The sequence below is a fragment of the Quercus lobata genome, chromosome 4 (genome assembly GCF_001633185.2).
Source record: "Quercus lobata isolate SW786 chromosome 4, ValleyOak3.0 Primary Assembly, whole genome shotgun sequence".
NCBI classification, from domain to species: domain Eukaryota; kingdom Viridiplantae; phylum Streptophyta; class Magnoliopsida; order Fagales; family Fagaceae; genus Quercus; species Quercus lobata.
The window spans coordinates 87,284,805-87,305,231 of NC_044907.1; the positions used below are offsets into that span (position 1 = coordinate 87,284,805).

General features: G+C 37.0%; 3 protein-coding genes and 1 long non-coding RNA gene across 4 annotated transcripts; 2 read left to right on the top strand and 2 right to left on the bottom strand.

Moving 5' to 3' along the window:
- Positions 1-2,772: 2,772 nt before the first annotated feature.
- LOC115986062 lies at positions 2,773-3,882 on the bottom strand. Its single transcript, XM_031108924.1, has one exon. The coding sequence runs from the start codon at positions 3,880-3,882 to the stop codon at positions 2,773-2,775; it is 1,110 nt and encodes a 369-aa protein (XP_030964784.1).
- An 8,011-nt stretch (positions 3,883-11,893) lies between these two features.
- Positions 11,894-12,552, top strand: LOC115986063 (SKP1-like protein 1A). Its single transcript, XM_031108925.1, has one exon. It carries the CDS (start codon positions 12,004-12,006, stop codon positions 12,550-12,552), a length of 549 nt encoding a protein of 182 aa, XP_030964785.1. The 5' UTR covers positions 11,894-12,003.
- A 2,613-nt stretch (positions 12,553-15,165) lies between these two features.
- On the bottom strand, positions 15,166-19,858 carry LOC115987003 (nuclear transcription factor Y subunit C-2). The gene is made up of 2 exons (XM_031110441.1): positions 19,691-19,858; positions 15,166-16,420 (listed from the first exon to the last, which is right to left on the bottom strand). Exon 2 carries the CDS (start codon positions 16,364-16,366, stop codon positions 15,554-15,556), a length of 813 nt encoding a protein of 270 aa, XP_030966301.1. The 5' UTR covers positions 16,367-16,420; positions 19,691-19,858; the 3' UTR covers positions 15,166-15,553.
- Positions 16,427-19,445, top strand: LOC115987004. Its single transcript, XR_004090950.1, has 2 exons — positions 16,427-19,210; positions 19,291-19,445. It is a non-coding gene; the product is annotated as an uncharacterized LOC115987004 (long non-coding RNA).
- Positions 19,859-20,427: the final 569 nt, after the last annotated feature.

Consider the following 20,427-nt stretch of genomic DNA (forward strand, 5'->3'; position numbering starts at 1 on the left):
CAGATGCTCGACAAGAATAATTCGAGGCAGACCCCCTGCCGAGGAGGTGGCACGCGTGGCCAGTGAATCTGCATGAGTGTTTCCACTTCTGGAGACGTGCGGCAAGCTGAAAAGATCGAAGCCTGACTACAAGCGCTTGACTTGGCTTAAGTACTCTTGCATCCTTGCGTCTCTGGCCTCTAATTCTCCCTTTACTTGGCCCACTACTAGTCTTGAGTCCGAGAACATCTCAACTACTTTTCCTCCCATTTTCTGCACCATGGCAATTCCTTGTAGTAAGGCCTCATACTCGGCTTCGTTGTTTGTGGCCGAGAACCCAAGTCTTAGGGATTTCTCTATGATAGTTTTCTCAGGAGATATTAGGACTAGCCCTACTCCGGACCCTCTTTGATTTGCTGCTCCATCAACGTACACCTTCTAACATGGGGGTCCTGGCATAGAGATTACTCCAACCGATTTTTCATCCATGTTCTGCTCTGCTACTATTTCTACTGATGGTTCAGCAAATTCGGCCACCAAGTCAGCTAGGACTTAGCCCTTTATGGAGGTCCGAGGCATGTACTTGATGTCAAAAGCTCCCAGAATTGTGCTCCATATGACAATCCTTCTAGTGTAATCGGCGGTTCGAAGTATAGACTTCAAGGGTAGTTGGGTTAGAACAACCACTGTGTGGGCTTGGAAATAATGGGGAAGCTTTCGCGTGGCGTGGACCACAGCCAGTATGGCCTTCTCCAGGGGTAAGTATCTGATCTCAGCTTCATGCAGCGACTTGCTCACATAATAGACTGGCTTTTGAAGGTCATTGTCATCCCATATTAGCACCAAGCTCATAGCATGGGGGGCCACAGCAATATATGCGTATAAGACTTTATCGGCCTCGGGACTGGACATGATAGGTGGCTGGGATAGGTATTCCTTGAGTTGCTGGAAGGCCACAATACAGTTCTTGGACCACTCAAACCCCTTCCACTTGTTGATCAAGAAATAGAATGGTCTACATCTATCCGCCGACCTGGAAATGAATCGATTGAGGGCTGCGATCATCCCAGTAAGCTTTTGGACCTCCTTTGCATTTTGCGGTGGTTTTAGATCATTTATAGCCTTGATCTGGTCGGGGTTAACCTCAATTCCCCTATGAGTAACCATGTAGCCCAAAAACTTGCCTGATCCCACGCCAAATGAGCATTTGGAAGCATTCAGGCACAGCTTATGCTTCCTCAAGACGCCAAAGGTGCTGCCGAGGTCCCCTAAATGCTTGGACACCACTTTACTCTTCACCATCATATCATCAACATAGATTTCGATGCTCTTGCCCAACTGCAGCTCGAACATTCTTGTCATCATCCTTTGATAAGTGGATCCTGCGCTCTTCAGACCGAACGGCACCTTGTAGTGGTAGCTCCCGGTTGGTGTCACGAAGGCTGTTTTCTCCTGATCCTCCAACGCTAGTGGTATTTGATGATAGCCTTGAAAGGCATCTAAAAAGCTCATCCGAGGATGGCCTGTTGTCGCATCCACTGGCTGGTCTATCCAAGGCATAGGGAACGCGTCTTTTGGGCACGCTTTATTTAGGTCAGTGAAGTCCACACAAACCCGCCATTTCTCATTTTTCTTCTTGACCACCACAGTGTTGACCAGCCATTCGGGGTAAAAGACCTCTTTGATTGCCCTAGTACGCTTAAACTTCGCCATTTCATCCCTAATCGCATCGACATACTCTCTTAATGGGCGATGGGGTGGTTGCTTCTTGGGAGTGATGGTCGGGTTGACATTGAGATGATGACAGATGAAGGCTGGGTCAATCCCAGGGGCATCGCAGGCATCCCATGCAAATATATCAATATTTCTTTTAAGAAACTCAATCAGCTCCTCCTTCTCCTGAAGAGGCAGCTGAACCCCTACTCGAAAGAATTTCTCCGGGTTGTCGCTAATAACCACCTCTTCTAAATCTTCACATTTCGCCTCTTCGGCAGTTGTGTCAGGGTGCGAAACCGGGGTCCTTGATTGCTATAAATTCTTCTTAGTGGAGGCCGAGGATTCCGCATCGAGCCGATGTGAGACGGCCGCCACCACACATCACCTCGCCGTGGGTTGGCAACCGCGAATTTCGAGAACTTGGTCCCCTGACGGGAATTTCACCTTCTGATGCAATGAGGAGGCAACAACCCCTAACGTATAGAGTCAGGGCCTACCGACGATGGCTGTATAGGGGGAGTAAGTGTCCACCACGATAAAGTTCACCTCCACTATCTCTGGGCCGGTCTAAATGGGTAGCCTAATCATGCCCTTTAGAACGACAAGCTTCCCATCGAAGCTCATTAGAGGGGAGTTATAGGGCGTCAAATCTTCTGGTTTTAACTCCATCCCCTTGTAGAGGTCAGGGTACATAACCTCGGCCGCACTGCCGCCATCTACCATCACTCTTTTCACATCGTAGTCCCCAATTCCAAGAGTGATCAATAGCTCATCATCATGGGGCTGGATGGTTCCGATCTTGTCCTCTTCTGAAAAATTCAAGACGAGACGAAAGTTCATTCTAGCCCTCTTCGGCCTTGGCTAGGACTCCTCGGTAGGCAATTGAGCCATCGATAACACTCGTGAAGGGCGCGTGCCTGTTCTTCCTGGTGCGGCCATGATTACGTTGATCGTTCCTACGGGTGGCCTTAGGGCAGCATCCCTCTTGGCTTCTTGATGGGCTTGGCCTTGATGATCACTGGAATGATGCAGCAGGTGCTTCAGTTTTCCTTCCCGGACTAGCTAGTCCAGGTAGTTCTAAAGGTTCCTGCAGTTCTCCGTGGTATGTTTGTAGTCCTGATGGTATTGGCAATAAAAGTTTTGATCGTGCCTCGAGGACTTTTCTGCCATCTTATTCGGCCACCTAAAGTATGGCTCGTTCTTGATTTTCTCCAATACCCGATGTACTGGTTCTCGGAATACAGCATTGACAGTCTGTGTGTTGGTTGTTCCGGGTTGCCCTACGAAATCTCTCATCGGGCAGTTGCTGTTATACCGGTCCAACTTGAAATCTCTCCTCTCCTGAGGGATAACCTTCTCTTTTCCTCTACCTTGCAACTGGTCTTCCTCCACTCGTTTATACTTATCGATCCGATCCATCAGTTGGCGCATACTGGTGGCGGGCTTACCAATCAGAGACTTACTCAAGCCGTGATCGGCTGGGAGACTATTTTTGAAGGTAATAATGGTGACATCGTCAAAATTGTCTTCCATTTCATTGTACGTCTCCCAATATCTGTCCGAGTAGGCCTTTATGGTTTCTCCATCATGTATGGATAGCGACAACAAAGCACTCAAAGGTCGAGGAGGTTTGCTGTTTGTAACGAAGCGAGAGCTAAAAGCTTGGGTCAGTTGCCTGTACGAATCTATGAAATTCGTCTTCAGGCCATTAAACCACCTCATCGCTACTAGTCCCAAGCTAGATGGGAAAACCTTGCACATCAGCGCCTCGTTTTTAGAATGGACAGCCATCCTTTGGTTGAATTGGCTCACATGCTCCACAGGGTCTGTTTTACCATTGTAAATGGCGAAGGTTGGCTGCTGGAACCGTCGAGGAAGTATGACCCCTTTTATGTGATGCGTGAAAGGTGACTTAGAGAGTTGATCTAATGCCCTGCTCATGGCATCGTTTCCCAAAACCCTAGGAGATGGGCTTCTGCGCCTACGCCTCCGGTAGTTCTCTTCTTCGTGAGAAAAGTTCTCACTTGGGGGAGTCCTTAATCTTCGTCTATAGTCATCGTCACTTTCATCGTCAGAGGGTATGTCAAGCCTAGAACGAGATCGCCTTTGCTGTGCATGGTGCAGCTTTCTCTTCAAATCATCTATCTCTCGTTGCATGGCTAGCTTATCGTTCTGTTTCTGAGACATATGGCTTCTAACTTCTTCCGGTTGCGGGGCCCGGTTGTTATTTTGTCTCTGAAGCACGTGATTGCCAGCGCGAGAGTAGCTTTTGCTGGTTTAGGTGGTGTTTACGCTTCCCTCTCGAAACCTTCCATTCTCTTCATTTCAATCACGTTCGGGGTTAGAAAAGTTACCCTGTTGTTGGGATTTGGCTGGTTCGGGCTGATGGGAGCTTGCTTGATGAGGGCCTGATCCTACCATGTCTAATTGTTGCCCTTACTAACACACAAGTTCTTCCCACAGACGGCGCCAATTGTAGGGACTGGGTTCGAGCATTTCTTCAGTTGGATGAGTGGTCTTAAGCCCAATTAATCCAATACAATAAATTTGTAGAGAATGGGTTTAAGAACTAGGCCTTAGTTTGGATTACAACAACTAGGCACGGTTATACATGGATTGGATAACTAGGATATAGACTAAAGCGTGAAATGGTGTCCTCAGGCGCTTCATCCGAGGAACTTAATGATTATTCTTCTTTCTTCAGTGCTAGGTTGTAGAGGTTCCCAAAGTCACGCCAATTGCTACTGTCTTCTCCTTTCTTTTTTCCTTTTTCTCGATCCCCCATTCTTGGAGGGTCTCTCACATTATATACTTCTTTCTAGTCGATTTTGGCCCTCCACTTGTTGATCATGTAGGTCATTATTCGAGTGCTCATCCTATCAGCCACCTTCCCAAACCTTCTGTGAGTTGCGGCAACCAAGACCGCACTGTTCAGGGGTCATTTCCTCATTAATGCGGCTAGAACGTTAGTTGGGTGCATTCAATGCGGAGGTGACAGTTTCTCCTTAAATTGTTCCTACACCATACGCTCATGGGTATCCTACTGTACTTGTCCTTCTCTTGGGGGCGCTCTGGGAGGTTGTCTTTGCCGGCGTGCTGTTCTTTCCTCCTGGGGTTTGGGATGCCGAGAGCAGGATCGTCCTCGGCAACGTTTCTAGGCTATTTGGGCTTTCTTTGTCCGTCCTCGGCCATTTCGTCCTCCTCGATGTGGGTCTTGGGCTCATTATAAAGTGGGCCGGAGTTGTCATATTCTTTGGCCCCACAATATTGTTATAAATTTAATAAACAATTTTTGTTTTACAAACTCAACATCAAAATACCTATTAAGCATACATTTTGAAAGTTAATAACAATATCAAATATTTAAAACACATCGTCCAAAAGTTTGAAATAATATCAAAGTACTTAAAAAATATTAAGTCCATAATGTGAAATTCAACTATTCCTAGAGATCTGAAAATGGCTACTCATGTTCTTGTAAAATGGTCTCTTAATAATTGCCTAGCTAGTATTTTTGTTTTAGGCTCTGCTCCTTCAGTTTTTGTTGATATAATTATTCTTGAGCAGAACCTTAATGTTGATATGTAGTTGTTATTTTTTTGTTTCTGTTTTGAATAAATGTTTTCAGCTTTCCATAAAAAAAAAAAAAAAAAAGTCAATAATGTAGTTGCATCCAACTAAAAATAAGTTCTTTGCATCTAGTGCTGGAGCCACATGACATGAGGACCGAGGCCTCCCCCCCCCCCCCCCCCCCCCCCAAAATTTTTTGAAAAAAATTAAGGAAATATATAATTTTGAAATTATCCTAATTAATTTGAAAAATTTTAAAGAACCTTATTATTTTAGATCTCCTATACCGATAATATACATACATATATATATTTTTAAAAAAGTCTAAAAATAAATATAATTTTTATTTAATTTAAATAAAATACAATCCAATTAGTGATAAATATATGTAAAAAAATTATAATAATTAGACGTTCAACATTTTTAAAATGAATACATAAGTATTTTAATAATTACCTCAATAAATAAAAGGGAATTTTTTTTTTTTTTTTAAATTTTCATTCCAACACATCTAGGGCTTGTACCATAGCAGTAGAAAAATCGAAATGTCAGAGGTTTTGTGAATTCACCGCACCACCAAGTCCACCACACAGTTGAAGAACATTTTGCTCACAGTCACATAGGTTACTCTCTTGTCTCCGTTTGCCTTCTTCTTCTTCTTCTTCTTCTTTTTTCCTTCTTTTCAGTTCTTTCCTTTAGGCTGCAGTGTTGCCATTTTGTGATTTACAATGTAAAAAGTAAAAACTAACAAAGCTTCCGTATGGACTAGACTAGACAAGAAAGAGAAGCTTGAAGCTCCCCTCTCTGGATAGTCTTGTGTTGAGTTTAATGGAAGATCTGGAGTACATATCAGAAAGGGGTATAAATGAGGATGTCCTTGCTTCATCCACAATGCCGTGAATACTATTCTTCCCATCACTGAAGTTACTTTAAATCTATGATTGTCCTAATTTGAAGGGATGGTCGAGGAGTGCATCAAAACTAGATCATCAGCAACATCAATTATTCCCTTCATTTCTTATTCTTTTTGTTTTGAACATTAAATGTTTGTTTACTAATTCAAATAATAATTATCTTAAATTTAATCATCATTGAAAAATAAAATAGTATATTTCTATTTCATTGGTTTTATTTTATTTTAGACAGTTTCAAGTTTCAACATATCACAAGAAACTTTATCAATTGTAACCATGTATTTAATTAAGTTCTGCCATTGTCAAAGACGTTGTAGTTGAATTAGCATCTTCCCATACACAAAGTGCTTGAGGATTTAGGGAAGAATTGGTTTGAGCACCTCCCCATGAGTGTGCTTATTTGCTTAATGTTTACTAAAAGATATGATTTTTGTTTTTGTAATTTTTATGCTAAATATGTTTCAAAAAGATAAAATTTAAATTCTTTGAAAAGTAATTGAAATAAAAAGCAAAAGAATAAATATTTTTTAAGTAAATACCAAATGCACTTTATATGTAGCAATTGTTCAAGATACTATTCAATGATGATAATTAAATTTTTTTTAAAAAATTAAGAACAATAGCAATAAATTGAAATACAAAAATTGTTTTCCTAAAATTGATGTAATTATTTTGCAACTTTAATTTTCAAAGATTTTTTTGACTTGAGGATTTAAATAAATTTTTTTGTATCTTTTTCTTTTGTTGTTCTAAATAGTCAATGAATAACTCCTTCATAGCCCATAATTGTAGATGTTGGTGTGAGTTGTACATTGATTGCAACATCAATTCTTTGTAAATTAATAGGAGTAATTCTTAATTAGGTGCTCTTGGAATACGAAAAATGGTGCTCCCTCCTCTCACATTCATAGTGAGGTCCAATCATTAAATTTATGATATGGTCCACCACGAATGTAAGAGGACGAATCACAATTTTACCATAATCTGAGAGTACCTAACTTTTCAATTAGCAGAATCATGCATCATCCCCATCACTTGATAAGTTGCTTTTGCAATCATTTAAAGTGCCACTGATATTTGCCAACAGAACATGTCGAGAAATGTATCATGATATGTAGAAGTAAAATAGAAATGTGTAATTTTGATATAATGAAAAAAAAATACATACTTCTGTTATTTTTCCAAGTTAAATAGCATTGTTGATTTCTAAAATAGAATAAAAAACTTTCTAACTCATTGTTTAATGGATATCTATTGTCGCAGCATGCTCGAAAGGAAAAAGATAAAAGATAACTCATCTTCGTGTTCTCCAAAACAAATATCAAATATAGACCTTATCCCTTATCATAACATGCAAGCTATATTATCATAACAGATCCAACCGATAATTTGCCAGTTGCCACATAGTATTTAGTCCCCACCAGCACCTCCAAGACCTTGTTAAGCTCTAATAATGAACCTACTCACATTTTTCTCATATTCCTTCTCTCTCATTCTCTCGAGATGTTTCTTGCAGTAGGTGATGAGCATGGCGAGCTAGCGCGCGGCTTTCCACGTTTGGGAGAGGGATGACGATGGTGGAGGGGCGTTGGGTGATGTCTTTGTCATTGCTTTCGTCATCAAACTATCAAAGTACTGCTTGGAAGCGCAGAACTTCATCGCCACAAATGCCTCGACTTTGAATAGTTTGTTGTCTGAATCTTGATGAGGTTTGGGTTTTCGCTTTGGTTCAACATTCTTTAAGATTAAGAGAGAGATTGATTTGTGGAGAAAAAAAAAAAAAAAAAACTCAAGGGTTTATGTTGTAGTAGAAGTAGAACTGTAGAAGACTAATGAAAAGTTGTGGTAAAGTCCTCGCCATGCTTTTCACCTACTGCATGCAAGAAAAATCTCAAGACCAAGGCCAATAACGCTGACAACAAGAAAGAGATGGAGCAGTACGAGCAAGACTTGTTGAGGAACGTGATGCCTCAAGAACTCACCGAACTTATACTCGCCGCGAACTACCTCAACTTCAAGGAGGCCTTGGATTTCTTCTGCCGGGCCATGGCTAATGCAATTCAGAACAAGAGTGTCGAGTATTTTCACAAGTTCTTTGGTCTGGAGAGTGATTTCGAGCCGGGAGAGGAGGAGAAGCTATGCAAGGAGTTTGCTTGGTCTTTTGAGGGTGTAGACGAGGATTGATTCATTGATTAATAATCTTTCTAATCAAAATCTTGTTAGAGTTCTACTAATTTGTTAAGAGATTCAGGATTTTTTTTTTTTTTTGATTATTGTGTTTTGGTCTTTGTTATGGTATGATTTTATGTTAATGGCCTGTTTGATGTTTAAAAAAGGAGGGAGAGTAGAGGGGGAGTAATTCAAGTGAAATTTTTTAAGGAAAGGGGAGGGGGTACCTCCAACCTCTTATTTTTTAATTCCTCCAAATTGGAGAGATTTGGAGGGAGTGTAGAATACAAATATATTGAATATACCTAATTTACCCTTATTATATTAAAAAAATTACAAGGTTTTTTAAAATTAAAAAAAAAAAAAAAAAAAACTGATTATGTAAATAATATTTGTTTGTTTCCTAAGAAAATTAAGGTGAATGAAAAGAAAAAATGAATCAAACTAGCTAGGGCAAAAGCAATGGTATCAGAGCCTATGAATTCGATTGCTAACACGAAGCTCTCTGAAAAGCCTTCCAAAGCCAAAGAAGAAGCCGAGCTATCTTCCTATGATGTCGACGACAACAGCGATGACAACAACAACAATGTATTGCTCTCCAAAACCCTAGCTCATATTCAAACTTTTAGCTAGTTTTATTGTATTTTTGGTTTCATCGAGTTCAATGCTTGATTTTTGTGTTTACGTGCCATTTCTCATCATTACTTGGCCTCTGTTTCATTGCTGATGCTGAGAAAACAGAGGAAACTGCATTTTTTTTTTTTTGGTTGTTCTTCTTCAGTTTTGTCGTATTGCTCTCCAAAACCCTAGCTCATATTCAAACTTTCAGCTAGTTTTATTGTATTTTTGGTTTCATCGAGTTCAATGCTTGATTTTTGTGTTTACATGCCATTTCTCATCATTACTTGGCCTCTGTTTCGTTGCTGAAAAAACAGAGAAAACTACATTTTTTTTTTTGGTTGTTCTTCTTCAGTTTTGTCGTATTGCTCTCCAAAACTCTAGCTCATATTCAAACTTTCAGCTAGTTTTATTGTGTTTTTGGTTTCATCAAGTTCAATGCTTGATTTTTGTGTTTACGTGCCATTTCTCATCATTACTTGGCCTCTGTTTCGTTGCTGAGAAAACAGAGGAAACTACTTTTTTTTTTTTTTTTTGTTCTTCTTCAGTTTTGTCATATTGCTCTCCAAAACCCTAGCTCATATTCAAACTTTCAGCTATTTTTATTGTATTTTTGGTTTCATCGAGTTCAATGCTTGATTTTTGAGTTTACGTGCCGTTTCTCATTACTTGGCCTCTGTTTTGATGCTGAGAAAACAGAGGAAAATAGAGGAAACTACATTTTTTTTGTTCTTCTTCAGTTTTGTCCACCGATAAGGAGCTTTCACTTAGAAAAAGATACATAGTTGTATTGGGTTGAGTAGTCACAAATGATAATGAATTTGAGATTTAGAAGCTCCAATTTAGTTTTCTTTTTGTACAATTTTAGCTACCACAAGGCCTTTCCAAAAATTTTATTTGAATTTATTAGTTAGTTATTTTTTAGTTTATATAAGCTTTAATGGTTCGCAATTTGTTGATTTTTATATTTAGTGTGAATAATTTTTAAGGTTCTTAACATTTTGAAATTGTAATAAAAAAAATTCACTAATAACATATTCTAAGATTGAAAAGAAATCTTAGAATAAATTAATCATAGGCCAATGTTACAAGTCCATTTTTAAATAGTAGTAAATTTGTCTATTTTAATCATTTCCTCTCCTCTCCATCCTAATTTTTAAAATATTCAAACAAAGAGAAGGGCTAATTACTCCCTTCTCCCTTACTAATTTTAAAAACATCCAAACAAGGTGGAGGGAAATCATTCTACTCTACTCTCCTCCCTTCTACTCCCTTCTACTCTCATCCCTCTCTAAACTTCCAAACAGGCCATTAGTTTAGTAGTTTTTGACTTGTGCTTGTTATTCATGATCTTTTTAATTTTAACCTTGTTAAATTTCTACTATTTTGTTAACAGATTTCTGTTTTTTTTTTTTTTTTTTTGTTCTTGATTTGTCTTTGTTTATGGGTTTTAGGTTTATTAGTTACTCATGAGGATATATGGATTTAAATCTGATGGAGTGTTTTATGGAATGCTTTTAGGTTAGTTTAATTACATTGTGCTTTGCTAAGGATCTTTTAATTTAATCAAAATCTTATTAGTTTTCCACTATTTGATTAGAGATTTCTTAATTAGTTTTATTTATTTATTTATTTATTTTACTTCTACATATCATGATAGATTTCTTAGCATGTTCGATCTATTGACAGGCTTATATCAATGATACTTTAAATGATTGTGAAAGTAAGTTATCAAGTGAAAGGGATAATGCATGAATCTACTAATTTACAAAGAATTGATGTTGCAATCAATGTACGACTCACACCAATATCTGCAATTATGGAGTATGAATGGAGTTATTCATTGACTATTATGGAGCAACAAAAGAAGAAGATACAAAAAATTTATTTAAATCCACAAGTCAAAAATCTTTGAAAATTAAAGTTGCAACACAATCACATTAATTTTAGAAAAACAAATTTTGTATTTCAATTTATTACTATTGTTATTTTTTTTAATTTAAATTTAATTATCATCATAGAATAGTATCTTGAATAATTGCTACATATAAAGTGCACTTGGGATTTGCTCAAAAAAGTTAAATTTTCTTTTCTATTAATTTTTCTTTTCTACTTTTTGTTTCAATTTCTTTTCAAATAATTTAAGTTTTAGCTTTTTTTTGAAATATTTTTGAAACATACTTAGCATAAAAATTTCAAAAAAAAAAAAATAATCATATCTTTTAATAAATACTATGCAAATAGGCATGCTCATATTACTTATATATAAAAGAAAAATAGCGCAGAGAGAGAGAGAGAGAGAGAGAGAGAGAGAGAGAGAGAGAGAGAGAGAGAGAGAGAGAGAGAGAGAGAGAGAGAGAGAGAGAGAGAGAGAGAGAGAGAGAGAGCTACGAATGCAACATATATAGAAAATAATGGTTATCCTTCTTCCCTGTCTCTTTTAAAAAGAAACTAATGACAGAACTTAATAATTTTTTTTAAGAGATAATTATAATATACTGCTAATTTTGAAACTCAAACATATTCTCCCCTAAACTCTCAAATACTTTGTGTATGAGGAGATGTTAATTCAACTATAAGGTCCTTTGCAATGGTAAAACTTAATTAAATGTAGTACAATACATTAAATTTATAAAATTAAATGCATGGTTACAACTGATAAAATTTCTTATTATCATATGTTGAAACTTGAAACTATGTCTCAAAAAAAAAAAAAAAAAAACCCATGAAATAGAAATATAGTATTTTATTTTTCAATGATGATTAAATTCAAGATAATTATGGATTTGAATTACAGTAATAAACAAACATAACGTAGGCATACATAAAATTTACCAATAAACCAAAAAAAAAAAGAAAAAAAGAAACTAATCCTTTTCCAAGTAGACTTCCCTCTCAAAATATAAAAAGTAAAAAACAGAAAATCAGCAAGTAGCTTCCAAAATCCATAAGAACGTTCTACTTCTTCAGTTCTACTACAACATAACCCTAAAGTTTTTTTCCCTCTCTCCACGAACCAATCTCTCTCCCTTCAACAATGTCGAACCAAAGCGAAAACCCAAACCCCACTTCAAGTTCAACCAAGATAACCCTAAAAACCTCAGACAATGAACTATTTGAGGTCGAAGAAGCTGTGGCCATGAAGTTCTGCACTGTCAAGCAGTATTTTGATGACGAAAACAACAACAGCATCACCAGTGGCGCTTCCACCACCATGATCCCTCTTCCAAACGTGGAAAGCCACCCGCTCGCCATACTCATCACCTACTGCAAGAAATATCTCAAGATCAAGGCCAATAACGCTGACAACAAGAAAGAGACGGAGAAAGATATGGAGCAGTACGAGCAAGAATTGTTGAGGAAGGTGATGCCTCAAGAACTCACCGAACTTATACTCACCGCGTACTACCTCAACTTCAAGGAGGCCTTGGATTTCTTCTGCCGGGCCGTGGCTAGTGCAATCCAGAACAAGAGTGTCGAGTATGTTCGCAAGTTCTTTGGTCTGGAGAGTGATTTCGAGCCAGGAGAGGAGGAGAAGCTTCGCGAGGAGTTTGCTTGGTCTTTCGAGGGTGTAGACGAGTATTGATTCATTGATTAATAATCTTTCTAATCAAAATCTTGTTAGAGTTCTTCTACTAATTTGTTAAGAGATTTTGGATTTTTTTTTTTTTTTTTTGGGGTCTTTTCTTGATTATTGTGTTTTGGTCTTTGTTATGGTATGATTTTATGTTAGTTTAGTAGTTTTTAACTAAAACTTGTTATTCATGATCTTTTTAATCATAACCTTGTTAGATTTCTACTATTTTGTTAAATTGATTTCTGGGTTTTGTTTTTTTTGTTTGTTTGTTTTTTTGTTTTTTTGTTTTTAATTAGGTTTTAGGTTTATTAGTTACTTGTGAGGATAAGGATTTAAGTCTAATGGAGTGTTTTATGGTACGATTTTAGGTTAGTTTAATTACTCTGTGCTTTGCCAATGATCTTTTAATCAAAATCTTTATAGATTTCCATTATTTTGATAAGAGATTTCCTAATTAGTTCTCTGTGTGTGTGTGTGTGTGTGTTGGGTTCTGGGTTTAGTTACTCGTGAGGAAAAGGATTTAATTGTGATGGAGAGATAGTTCATTGGGTTTTAATTTCTGCTTGTTAATGATATTTTTAATCAAAATCTTATTATTAAATGTTCTGCTATTTTGTTAAGAGATTTCTGGGATTTATATAAAAATATATATATATATATATATATATATATTTTCTTTTCCTGTATTTGCGTTTAGGGTTTAGTTACTCGTGCGGATAAGGATTCAATTGTGATGGGGTTTATGGTTTAGTTAATTTTTCTGGTTTTTTAGCTTTTTAGATAATTCTTAATTAGGCTTTTTCCACGCCTCTTTGGAGCTACGCTTCAATTTTCACAATGTATTATAATAATTTCAAACTATAAGGAGAAATACCACTTATGATTAATAAGTTTAAAGAAATATTTGTGCAAGGAACTCATTGAAATTTGATGTTTTTGCTCTTTGATTTTGCTGTTGATATACCACTGTCCGTTGGTCCAAGTTCCTTTGTATTTTTACCACTTCAATGATATTTAAGCCCTTTTTCAAGCAGGCCTACTTCTTGTTTCTTACCCCATTTTTTCTTGAAAAAATCTAGGGAGGCCATGTTTCAAATATCCATTACCGTGAGGGAAGTCATGGTCTTTCAGACCTCTTGCACCTCCTTCTGACTAAATCTCGGTTCCCCAAGACCATTTGCTAAGCACCAGATACTTTGTGAAGAATAATAAAGGCAGTCCTATCATAAGTTATTCGAATAATAAAAGGCAATCATTATGTGAAGATGGCATAATATAAATAATTTTACCTTAATGAGGAGAACTATTTTTCACTATAGATTTAATCTTGTTGAAGAGCGATGATGTTGAGTTAAAAACTGCACTAGTCTGTACGATGGTTAAGAAACACTGCTCACTACTAGGCTGTACCAGTATGTCACAATAGTTCTAGTAAAATGCTTCACTAATGTGTCCAATGCATGGTTTTAAAAATATGTATGATCAAAGAACCGACTTTGGTCACAGTACTCAGTTTTTTTACCAGTTTTAGGGATTTTTACCAGATCAAATTGGTGCTTAGTCCCCAATTGAAATGGCCAGTCCAGTTTGTAAAACCAATGTCGTTCTTTGGTGCTGCAATGGGAGGCTAACCAGGTTAGGAAAATGATGTGGCCCTCGCCCTTTTTTTGTTTGTGTTTCGGTTGCAAGGAAAAATTCTATTGCACACATGCATTTATGCATTTATGCGGCTAAATATCCGTTTGGCCGTTTAGTTATCGCTTATTTTATTAAAAACTGAACATTGAAAACATTATAGTAAAATAATTTTTAAATATGTAAATAGTATCGTAAAACCCATTTTTGATAAAAAAGTTACTGAAAAAAGAAGTTTGTAGGTCCCGTGGACAATACACGGAACCCACTGGTGTGCACTGTTCATCGCTTATTCTATGATCAAATGTTTGTCACTGTCCCATGAACAGTGACAGCCAACATCTTCAAGTGCTTCTCAATTAAAAAAAAAAAAAAAAAAAAAAACAAACAAACAAACAAACGCGCAAAATACAAAACACCATATGCTGGCCTTTTTCATCTGTATCCAAACACCTTCAAAATCACATTTTCAAGTCTGAAATCTGGACTTTAAGTCATAATTTCAATTGTTTTGGGTAACGTGCGTTTGTCATGATTTCAATTGTTTTGGGTAATGTGTAAATGCACGCAAAGTGTGCAACAAAAACTGCCCTTTTTGTAGTAGGTGTCGAGGGGGCAGCAGTTGCTTATTTAATTGCTGGATCTGATATTATTATCTTAGCTGCAAATTTGTTTTGCTGTGGGTTCATCATTTTCTGTATAAAACACTTTCAAATAATACTTATTATTCTTGTCATATAGATATAGCAAGTGGTTACCATACATTTTATTAAAAAAACTATATAAATTGATAAAAGTGGGTAAAAGGAACTATTATAAAAACAATTCCACCCTTTTCTGCACAGGGTGAAAAAAAATGTTTCGCCAGCCTGAAACATCCTGAAAGTTCAATTTAATCCAACCCTTAGTGGTTAGGGCAGCCAGTATACGGTTTTAAAATAAGATCCACCATAATAATTTACAGAATGAAATCACAGACATCAAATGCATTGCAAATTGGCTTTAACACCAATAACTGTTGAATATTGAAACTCAACAGCCATTAGTCGTATCATGAGCATAACTCTTTTGGTCATTCTTGAACAATATATAAGCTTTCTTGAACTTCTGTTCAAGCAAACCAACCATCATTTCACCTACTAGCCAAAAGAGCCAAACACAAACACAGATTGAGACAAACTTTTTAAATTAGAGCAAATACAAGCCCATACATCAGACAATCACTTCACATGCTTGGCATCATTCACTAAGTTTAGTATTACAGCTACCAACTAACACTACTGCTACACCACTCACTTAAAGACACTACTGAAATTATCTCTAACAATCACAAAGAAGCCACTAAACACCTGTCACATTACCTTGAACATGGTCTTCAAGAGTCTGTTTGCTGCTGCTGGGATTGTTGCTGCTGTTGAGCTTGCGTCTGTGGCCATGGCATGAAAGCCATAGGTGGTCGAGGCTGTTGTGCAACATACATTGCAGCTTGGTCGACTGGCTTTCCCATGATCATTCCCGTAGGTCCAACAGGATGCTGTGGTGGGACATAGTAATATGGAATATCGGCAGGGGATCCTACCACTGGAATAGTAGCCTTGGTGACCCCAAGTCCCTCCTCTTTCAGTTCATCTCTTGGAATAATATCAACCAAGAAATCAAAGACGTCAGTCCTCGAAATGGCAGCTGCAATATCATTCTTTTGTAATGTCCTCCTTTTGTTCTCTTCTGTATGGATCCAAGAGCGCAAAGTCAGTTCCAAGATGAACATTTCACATGCCTTCGCAAATATGACTGGAGCCTCTGCTGAAATCATTCGGACGTCCTCATCAGCTTTCATTATTTTCTTAATACGAGCAAGTGGGAGGCTGTGATTCTTGAAGTCATTTGTTTGCTCAATTTCTTGCATTTGGTTAGCCCAGAACACCTGAAGTTGCTGTTGCTGCTGCTGCTGCTGTTGGTGGTGGAAATGCTGGGCTTGCTGATAGGCAAGCTGGTGTGAAGAATTGGAGAAAGTGTTGGGAGGCTGGGTTGGGGAATGGACGCCTACAGCAGGAGTTCCAGGAGCCACCATGGCAGCAGTTTGATAGTTAGGAGCGGCATAAGCCATTTGGTTGGCACCTGTGGAAACTCCCACCACAGGCTGCTGTTGTTGCTGCTGCTGTTTTTGTGTCTGTTCTGATTGATCCATGGCAAATTACTTATAGTATGTTTCACCTCTTGTAATTACCTCCTAATCAGAATGCTGAAAGAAACCACACAAGAAAAGCTCAGATACATGTCATTGAGAACTAATTATACAATGGAGTTCAGTGAGAAGAGAAAATTACATTGCATGCGCACAAATAGACCATTTAAGATTCTGCTTTAATGAGAAAATTTTTAATTCTCATTCATAAGTCAAAGTTCCAATTTCACAGGAATGAAGGAGGGAGAGGACCTGTGGACTCAGATTTAATCTTACAGGAAAATCAAATGACCTACAATACAGCATTTTTCCTAATTCAAATTCCAGCATCCTTCTGCCTTCGTGAAGGAACTATGGTTACAAATCTGATGAGATTATTCTACATCAGATTAAGGATAAAACTGTAGTTGTCTGATGACTATTTTTTCTTTGGTAAGTTATGAACCCAGTGGGTCTTGAACCCACAACCTCAGATTTACCTTGCTATTACAAGTAGAAGAGGTAACATTTGAGCTAGAGATCATTGGTGTGGTTATCTGATTGAAGATAACCATTTCTATAACTTAACCATCACAGCATCCACACAAGGAAAGCTCAGATAATCATCTTCTAATTATCTAAAGAGGACAGTAGTTTGAAACAAAAACCTACATGTATATCCTCATGGGATTTCATGTCATGCAACCCACAGACAAAAAGCAACCTTACCAATATGCCCAATATGCCTGTTTTCTTCTATTTTCAAAGAAAAATTGGACTGAAGCTGGACCCTTTGGCTAAGGTATGTTCTCTCAGTGTCACCAAACATGACAACTATGCCAGGATCTAGATCAAAAGCTAAGACAATTAATTTTCATGATCTATAATGAAGCCTCTAAGAAAGTCAGAGTGACAATGGGTGCTCCCCGCCCCCCGGGGGGGGGTGTGGTGGGGGCTAGTTCTAGCTTGATGATGGAACCCATCATGTGATTTTGATTTTTTCCCCTTATTATAAAGATGAGCATTAATTGTCACCCTCTTGTCAGTCAAAAACGAATTCTAAAAATCCCTGAGAAAGCAAAATCAAACCAATTGCCATAGAGAGGCAACCTTTCAGGCATAGAAGTTGTTCATTCAGAATTTTTCAGCTACATGATAAATACTTAACCCCAAAATAAAATAAGTTTGCCAAGGAGTGGTGGTGACATACTTGATATATAATACCTAACCCAAAATAAAAGCAAATCTTTTCTACTTAATTAAAGCATCAAATGACATACTTTATACATAAACAAACTTAATTCTCTCTATAAATTCTCACAATGGAGGAGAAACTTTTGGATAACAAGACAGAGCCCATGCCCTATCTCCACTTACTACCATATGTCGCCTCCTTCATGACTCAAACAAATGGGCAACCCCATCTTATATCCCCACCTGCATCACAATCTTCCAAACTTCAAAAGCATCAAAATAATGGAGATTTTTTGAGTCAGTTCAAATACTGTATGGGACACTAGACCCTGGTCTACCCATACATCAAGCACAATTTCTGTTCCTAGTATGCAAGTTCAAATATCAAATATATTCTTCATATCCATATATCCATGTACATCAATTATCCAGATATGACAATTTATATCAACTTAATAAATCATATTTATTGTTTCTTTTTTTTCCTGAAAACGTAGGGAACCTCTTTAAAGAATAGCCCATTGGACTCACCTCTAGCCAGTAAAACCAACAGGCCACACAACTCAATTGCAGTGTGCATTTAAGGATTTGTGCTAAATGCATGTAGGGGAAAGCATACAAAGTGCCTCAGTTTCATTTCTTGTAGAAGAGCTGGAATAATATACTACAATTTGGGTCCATTGGCAAAAGTTTAAGCTGATGAAATTAAAACATGAAGGCAAATTGAAGACATTTTCTCCACCACAGAAGTTAAATAGTTAAACTATGATACTTTCAGAGCATATTCAGTACCATTATAGGGGTAACCCCTTGAAAGTTAAACGTGCTTCTAAAACATCAAAGGAATTATTGGAAATATGACATTTTCATTTCCCTTTCAAACAGTAGAAAGTAATAAGTTAAAAAAAAAATATATATATATATATATATATATTTCTCTACTTTCCTGGCAGAAAAAGTTTTAACTCTTGCCAGTTGCTACACATTCGCAAACAAGTCTTTTCAGAGCAAAACATCTGAAATGGAAGAAATCTCCTAAGAGCAAAACGAAACATGTACCATAGGCATTTAGAAAAAAAAAATCTCATGATTCATTTCCTCAAAGAAAGTGAAAATACATTCTTCTTCTTCTTCTTCTTTTCAATTTCGTGAAAAATATTTCTAGTTCCAACAAAATGAAAGTTTCCTTACAAGGGTTGCCTATTTTAACAACGAGGGTTTTCTCCTTTCCAAGTCTAGCTATGGTCACTGAGCATAGATAGACTGGAAAGGAATTGCTCACCTAAGTCTCAACCTTCACAGCTCTGTCATTCTTACTTTATCTTAATCATCAGCATGAGAGCTAACTAAACCCCTAGACTACACAACACAATGTGCCCCACTGATCCAAACAGAGTATAGGCTCCACAAGAATCAGAGAATTCAACGCTTACTTACACATGCATGGGCATAATCACAAACATATACAGATATACTATAACCAGGGTTCAATGAAAAATACAAAGTACATTTACAAAACCAAAAAAAAACCTTCATAGAATCAAATCCCAACATCATCAAGGGGCCTCCAGGGAAAAATCTAAATGTAAAATCGATATCAATTCTGAAAACCCAATATGCAAAACTCAATTTTGCTTATATTAGTACATGCTTTCATGATTCTAATTAGTAAAGGTAAGATAGAACTAAAACTAAATAGCACCAAAAGATGTACAGAATCAAACAAAATGCTTTCATGATTCTAATTAGTAAAGGTAAGATAGAACTAAAACTAAATAGCACCAAAAGATGTACAGAATCAAACAAAATTATAACCACAACATATAACAGTAACATATGAATCATTTCTTGTCATGAATTTATAAACCCTAAAGCTCTGTTTGGTCACTCAGAAAAAAAAAAAAAAAAACACAGAGAGAAACTACCAAATCTTAAAAAATTTCACCATTTCTCTTCCCATCACTTTAAAACAAACCAAACCCACGTAATATTAACACACAAAGTTCAAAATTTTCAACTTTTTGACACACACACACACACACACTCTTTTTTCCCTTTACTTTTTTCTCAGCAACCAAACAGAGGACTAAACAGAACCTAACAAACCAAACCCAGAAAACAAAAAAACAAAACAAAAACACAAAATTTAGTTACCCATCAAACTCCAGCTGAATCTTCTCACCCAGATCTTTGTGTCAAAACCAGAGAGAGAAAGAGAGAGAGAGCTATAGAGAGAGAAAAAAAAATGAGAGCTCAAAAGGGAGGGACACACAGAGTTTGAAATATGGTACTACTTTAGTCTACTTCGGAGAGAGAGAGAGAGAAAGAGAAAGAGAGAGTTCTGGGGGCATCGGGACCTCGACACGTGTCAAGCACTGCGAGTTCTGACGATTGGAAAGGTTATGTTTAGCTTCCACGTGGCATTAAATTATTGGATGTGGGTAGAAAGAAAAAAAAAAGAGAGAGGGTTCTTCACCGTAAAACAGAGTGACATATGTGGAAATTGACAGCTCATGTCATATGGGTGGGGTGGGAGGGTATTTTCGGAAGAGTAATTTTTACGCAATAGCTGAGGGCCGGACTAGGGAGAATGGTGTTTTTTTTTTTTTTTTTTCTCTCTCTCACATTTATGAAATAGATTACTCGTTAAATTCATGGTAAAATTTATCATGAATATGAAAAAAAAGAGTACTATTTTTTTATATTTCAAAAATACCTAAGAATTTAGCCAAATTAACTATGTATCACTAAATATTTAGCAATCTACTATCTTTTTAATACTCGAATTTACCATATAACTCAAGTTCTAGAAATTCAAATTTTTTGAAAAAGCAGCATTCAAATTTGTGGTGCTATTTTTTTATGGAATTTGAGTTTAAAATTTTTTCCTT

Excerpts from the sequence above, each read along its gene's own strand:
- LOC115986062 (XM_031108924.1), bottom strand. The coding sequence starts at position 3,882 with ATGTCTCAGAAACAGAACGATAAGCTAGCCATGCAACGAGAGATAGAT.
- LOC115986063 (XM_031108925.1), top strand. The coding sequence starts at position 12,004 with ATGTCGAACCAAAGCGAAAACCCAAACCCCACTTCAAGTTCAACCAAG.
- LOC115987003 (XM_031110441.1), bottom strand. The coding sequence starts at position 16,366 with ATGGATCAATCAGAACAGACACAAAAACAGCAGCAGCAACAACAGCAG.